We start from the raw sequence: 6452 nt of genomic DNA, 5'->3' as shown, positions 1-6452 counted from the left end.
ATGGAATTCAGGCCTTGTAAGATCACCTTCTTGGTTTTCATATCATGTTGGCCTATGATGTAGAATTTGATGCCTGCATGCAATGTAGTTTTGGCATAAAAAAAAGGGGGATCAAATACATTGAAAGTAGTTCAATAGTTTTGAAAGTGAAAGCAAATGGATTAATAGTTAACGTGAAAGAAAGAAGAAAGAAAAGAAATGGGGTAATTGAAATGGCATTATTAAAAAGAGGAGAAATTTTGTTTTAAGATTCTTGATATTAAGATTTTATAAAATAAATGACATATAATATCTTTATAGTAGTTAAGGTCGCTTAATATTTTTATAAAGAAAATTTGATTCAGAAAAATTTTAGTATTGACACAGAGAAATTTTAATTTTCATAAAGAAATTTCTTTGATTTCACATTGAAATTTTTAAATTTTTCTAATATGGTCACAGAGAAATTTCATCGAGGGATTTTAATTAATAAAAAAAATATTTTAGACCTCTCTTACTACACAAAGTTAGAAAAAGATGTTTCACCAATTTTTTTTTTTTTTAAAATGAGCTCAAGAGAAAGGAACAACAAAAGTTATTCTAAGGATGTTTTGTATTTTGATGCAGGGTGATGATGGTGAAGTGTTTGGATTATAGATTTAGATAAAAATTTAGAGAAAAAAACAGAAATTGAAAACTAGTTAGCTTATGTTTTATGAGAAAATTGCAAATCAATAGTACATTCACAAAAATTTATAAATTTATGAAATTTTTTATAATTTTAATTATTAAAATTTACCATTAATTTAAAATTATTTTTAAAATATATATTGAATTACAAATTTTTCATATTTTATTCATATTTTACTCTCTTTCTCTTTTCTTTTCTTTTTATTTTTAATTTTTAATTATGTAATGGGCAATGGTAGTTAGATAAAATAATACTAACCAGCATTACAGCTGGAAAGAATTTGTGGCTCCTACCATTAGATTTCTTTAAAATTTTAGTTTGTATAAGATCTACCTCTATTTTCATAAAAATAAAAAAATAAATTAGTAGTCATATATTAATAAAAAAAAATAATAGTCATTATTTTGCGCTGAAATTTGCATTTTATTTTGCTTATATTTTTATATTATATTATGTATATTAATTTTGACCCCTTTAATCTTATTAAAAAGAAAAATTGGTGTAATTATACTAAAACTATGATATTTATTATATTTTCTTCAAATTTTTTAAAGAATGTCCATGTAAGTTATCCTTAAAATTCAAACGGTAAATTAGACTGACCTATCTTGGGGCTTAAAAAACATACAAGAAATTTTATAATTTTGACATCATTATATTTTGTGATTTTAATTTTTACAACATTTAATTTTTTTCATCAATAATTTGTTAGTTATATGAATAATAAAAATAATATTATCATATTTTTTATACAAAAATATATATTCGACATTTTTATATTATTCATGATCCATATAAACTTACAAATATATATATATATATATATATATAATTATGCTAAAATTATACGGATTGTATTTGTTTTTTCAAACCAAAATAGTATACAGTGTGTTTGGTTTGAGTTTTTTGAATTAAATTTTTTGAAAATTGAGTTTTTTAGTTTTCGTATTTTTTTTGTTTTTAGTGAATATTTTTAAAATTTAATTTTTTTTTTTACTTTTTTAGATGCACCTTATATGTATCTAAAAAGTAAAAAATTTGTGAAAAAATATTTTAAAAAATTAATAAATACATAAAAATATAATGAATTTTAGTTTTTTTTTTTGTATTTTTGGTATTTAGTGAATTTTTAAAAAGTTTTTTTTTATAATTTTTTTACGTTTTAGATATATTTATGTTAAGTATGTTTAAAAAGTGAAAAAATTATTTAAAATATTAAAAAAATCAGTAAAAATAAAAAAATATGAAAAAGAAAAAAGTAGAATTTTTTGAAAAATATTTTTGAAAAAAATGAAACCAATCCAAATTTAAATCTTAACATAAATTTTATTAAAAACAAACGAAAAATTATTGATTAGTTTTAGAGGATTGATCACATCACTCATTAAGGACAAATGCCACAAGGCCTTCTGCAATAAAGCAGAAATGTAATGAATTTTACTGAATTCAATTGATAACAATTAAGTTAGGCCCGTTTGTTTAGGGTTAGAAAGAGGAGATTGAGTTTAGTAATGAATAGGGAATTGAGAATAGGGTGTTCGTTTTGAGAAATAGGGAGGGGATTAGTAATCCCTTGAGATTAATAAGGAGGAGGAAGGGGGATTGGTAAGGAGGAAGTAGAGATGGTATTAAAAAACTAATGAGGGGATTAAAATTTTTTTTATTTTTTATATATTGAAATTTTTTTTTAAATATAATATTTAATTTTTTATATTTTTTTATTTACTTTATTATTTTATATAAAAATAATTTAATAATTTTTCACTATCAATCTCATCACTAAATTTTCCCCTCCTATCTTTAAAAACAAACGGGGGGCGTTGGAGTCCCACGTCAGTCCGCTCCCAGACAAACAAACAAACAAACAAAAACCACCACAACAATAATAATAATAATAATAATAAAATCCAACGGTCATGAATGACTAGATCTCCAAGTTTCCTTTCTGTGTGCCCACTCCAAAATAGTCCCTCTCTCTGAACGCGCCGTCAAATACGTGACATCCGTTCGATCCACTTCACGACACGTGTCATGCATCAGTGGCACCTTCTATTATCACTCAAGTCAGCCTCTCATTGACACTTAGACAGAGTAGCAAAACACCTCACACCCCACTCTCTCTCTCACTCTCTCTCTAAAACCTCACTCACTCTCTCTCCATTCAGACAGACTGTCACTTTAGAGAGAGAAACACCATCTCTCTCTTTCTCTCTCTCTCTCCTCGCCGGAGCTCCGGCGGCACTCCGGCGGCAACAACAACAATGCTAATTGACTCAATCTGATCTCTCTCTCTCTCTCTCTCTCTCTCTCTCTAAAAATGTCAGTATACGACGCACCATTCGTGAACAGCGAGCTCTCAAAACCCACCTCAATCTTCGGACTCCGACTATGCGTAGTTATCGGAATCTTCGTCGGAGCAATCATCGTCCTCATCCTCTTCCTCCTCTCTCTCTGCCTCACCTCTCGCCGCCGCAAATCCCCCAACTTCTCCGCCGCCGGAGACCTCTCGCCTGTGGTCTCCAAGGAAATCCAGGAGATGGTCCACGATTCCGCACCCGATCACCGCCCAATCTTGGTTCCGGATATCCAAATCGACATGGGGAAGGTCGAGCACAGAGTCGTGTTCTCCGATAGGGTTTCGAGCGGTGAGAGCAGGGCGGCCGATACGGCGGCATATGGTGGCGGAGCAATGCCGGAGGTTTCGCATCTCGGGTGGGGACGGTGGTACACTTTGAGGGAGCTTGAAGATGCTACAAATGGATTGTCTGATGAGAATGTGATCGGTGAAGGTGGTTATGGAATTGTGTATTGTGGTGTTTTGGCTGATAATACTCGTGTGGCTGTCAAGAATTTGTTGAATAACAGGTATTGAATTTTTTGATTAATTCAATTCAATTTTTCAATTCAGAACTCTTGCTTTGTGTATGTATTTGTAATGTATATATGATTTTGATGCTATTTGATGGCTTATTTTTTATTTTTTGATTCTTTGCTTTTGATTCTTGTTCTGTAAAAGCTACTCCATTCTGAGGAAGGAAGGGAAAAAAGGAAAAAAAAAAAAAAAAAAAAAAAAGAAGAAGGTTTACTTTTCTTTTGAAATTGGTCTGAATTGGTGATTAGAGGATTAGAATTTGTGCGAAAAGAGCTCTTTTTTTTTTTCTTTTAATAATGTTTCTGTTCGAATTAGATACATTCGAATCGGTGATTTTACGATTAGATTACAATATTTGGTCAAATTACAAAGCGGGTTGTGATTAGATTGTATAAGCTTTTCTTTCTATTTTGGTATGCACTTTTATCAGATTGCTTAAGATTGTGTTTTCATTTTCTGTTTTCTATTTTCATTTTCCACAGAACACAAAAAACTTGTTTAGCAAATTGTTTCCAAAAACAGTTTTTGAAAATAAAAAAGCTATGAAAACAACCCACTTTTTAATAAACACGAAAAAGTTGTTTCTAATTTTCCAAAACAGTTCTCTCACCAAAAATGGAAACAATGAAGGTTTTTGAAGTTTTACTCTCTTACATGCTTGAGCTCATGAGGGACATGGAATTATCAGGGGTCAGGCTGAGAAGGAGTTCAAAGTAGAGGTAGAAGCAATTGGGCGTGTAAGACACAAAAACCTTGTCAGGTTGTTGGGTTACTGCGTGGAGGGAGCTTACAGGTATCTTTAATTATCTTCCTATTTGAAAACAGGCCATGGTTTTCTTTCAGCTCGAAGAAGCTTGACAATGTTTCAATTTTGACTGTTTTTGTTGTTCAGAATGCTTGTATACGAGTACGTGGACAATGGGAATTTGGACCAGTGGCTTCATGGTGACGTAGGAGATGTTAGCCCATTAACTTGGGATATCCGTATGAATATCATATTGGGAATGGCAAAAGGGTATTGTATCTGAAATCTGAATGATGATCATGGATTGGTTCTCTATGTTCATTCTTTGTTTATTTTCGTATTCTTATTCTTGCAGATTGGCCTATCTCCATGAGGGTCTTGAACCAAAGGTTGTGCATCGAGATGTCAAATCTAGCAACATACTGCTTGATCGTCAATGGAATACTAAGTTGTCTGATTTTGGGCTTGCTAAGCTCTTGTGCTCTGAGAACAATTACGTAACAACTCGTGTGATGGGAACATTTGGGTTAGTTCATTTCCATGCTAAAATTTGTTCTTTGTTCATTTCACTAGAGTGTAATGCAAGCTTCTTGGCGTTGCAATGCGATTACTATTTTGCTATCTTGAATAGGAAAATAACTAATACCCTATAAATTGTATAGTTATGTTGCACCAGAATATGCTTGCACTGGTATGTTGAATGAGAAGAGTGACGTATATAGCTTTGGAATACTTATAATGGAGATAATTTCTGGGAGAAACCCTGTTGACTATAGTCGACCAAAGGGAGAGGTCGGTCTTGAAGTATGATATAGCCTCAATTTCTCTTCAGTCATGTTTTCCTCAATCGTATCTAACAATGTATAGTGAATAAACAATTACAGGTGAATTTGGTGGATTGGTTGAAAACAATGGTTGGAGATCGAAAATCCGAGGAAGTTGTGGATCCGAAATTGCCTGAGATGCCTGCTTCAAAAGCACTTAAGCGAATTCTGTTGGTTGCCCTTAGATGTGTTGATCCTGATGCTTCAAAAAGGCCCAAAATGGGACATGTGATCCACATGCTCGAGGCAGATGATTTGCTAGTTCGTGATGTATGCACCAATTCCTTCTTCCAAGAATTGTTTTGCAAACTTCAAAAACCAATTGATCACATTAACAACACTACACTTGCTGTTTGTTGTTTTCTTTGACTCACAGGAAAAACGAAGTGGCAGAGAGCCTTCACGTTCCCATCGTAATTATAAAGAAGAGAATCATGTTGATCCAAAAGTAGATGATAAGCAATTTGGTGAAGGTGTTCCTGATACAAGTGAAGGTGATGGCAGTAAGAGACATGACCAGACAAGTAGGTGGAGATAACCTTCAGGTTGGATTTTGGTACTAAACGTTCGAGTTTCTTCAAAAAAAATTCATGCTTATATATAGATTTTCTTTTCTTCCCATTTGTACCCTAGTTTTTTTGTTGTACCTTCAATTCCTAGTATATGACGATAATCTGCATTTGTTATATTTGTCTACACATTGGCATGAATTTGTATATTTATATAGTATATTCATCAGTTTATAGGAATTATAATCCATTGATTTGATTATTCTTTGGTTATGAAACATTATTCGAAACAGAATTACATAAGACATGAATTCTTGGCTCTGCTTATATATTTCTTTTTAATTTTGTACTTTCTTTTTCAACCTTGAGTTTGGTTGTCTCCTTCTATGCTGATATTGAGGGTTTGGTTAGTTAGCATGTGTGGGTCACTGTCAGGATCACAGCTAGCTCCTTATCGGATAGATGGAGATAGAGATGTACATGGCAGTCCCACTGATCCAGAAGTACTCTGGAATTCATTGGCATCACTAGTAACTCCAATTTTTTTTATGGTTTTGTGGAGTCTAGAGTGGACCACTAGCCAGCTAATTTTGTTAAATCCACTAGCAGTGGGAGTGGGGAACCCCCCTCTCTCCCCACTCTTGCAGTTGTCACAGGATTTTGTCTCCTTTTCCAATTTAGTCTTAGCCACATAATTGTGTCTTGAGATTCCCATCACATTATATGATTAGGATTGTATTGGGACAAAGATAAGATGTAGAACGGGATGGGAATGGGTTTGTAGTGTATCGCTTTGAATCATATCAAGGGTGGGGAGAATTGGAGGTAATGG

At 32.5% G+C, this 6452-nt stretch overlaps 1 protein-coding gene across 2 annotated transcripts; it reads left to right on the top strand.

The window, feature by feature from the left end:
- Window positions 1-2754: 2754 nt before the first annotated feature.
- LOC114269862 (putative serine/threonine-protein kinase At1g01540) lies at window positions 2755-5882 on the top strand. 2 transcript variants are annotated; one of them, XM_028211218.2, is made up of 7 exons: window positions 2755-3535; window positions 4231-4335; window positions 4435-4557; window positions 4643-4813; window positions 4950-5079; window positions 5172-5381; window positions 5488-5882. In XM_028211218.2, exons 1-7 carry the CDS (start codon window positions 2988-2990, stop codon window positions 5647-5649), a joined length of 1449 nt encoding a protein of 482 aa, XP_028067019.2. In that variant the 5' UTR covers window positions 2755-2987; the 3' UTR covers window positions 5650-5882. The 2 variants fall into 2 exon arrangements, with proteins under 2 accessions (XP_028067019.2, XP_028067018.2); XM_028211217.2 differs by having other exon boundaries at window positions 2760-3535; window positions 4950-5091.
- Window positions 5883-6452: the final 570 nt, after the last annotated feature.

The sequence above is a fragment of the Camellia sinensis genome, chromosome 2 (genome assembly GCF_055761805.1).
Source record: "Camellia sinensis isolate YWXY chromosome 2, ASM5576180v1, whole genome shotgun sequence".
In the NCBI taxonomy this organism is placed as follows: domain Eukaryota; kingdom Viridiplantae; phylum Streptophyta; class Magnoliopsida; order Ericales; family Theaceae; genus Camellia; species Camellia sinensis.
This window is presented reverse-complemented; position numbering and strand designations above follow the sequence as displayed.

Coding starts and splice junctions, on each gene's coding strand:
- LOC114269862 (XM_028211217.2), top strand. CDS start 2,988: ATGTCAGTATACGACGCACCATTCGTGAACAGCGAGCTCTCAAAACCC. Junction 4,814..4,949: donor CGTGTGATGGGAACATTTGG/GTTAGTTCATTT, acceptor TAAATTGTATAG/TTATGTTGCACCAGAATATG. Junction 5,382..5,487: donor ATGATTTGCTAGTTCGTGAT/GTATGCACCAAT, acceptor TTTGACTCACAG/GAAAAACGAAGTGGCAGAGA.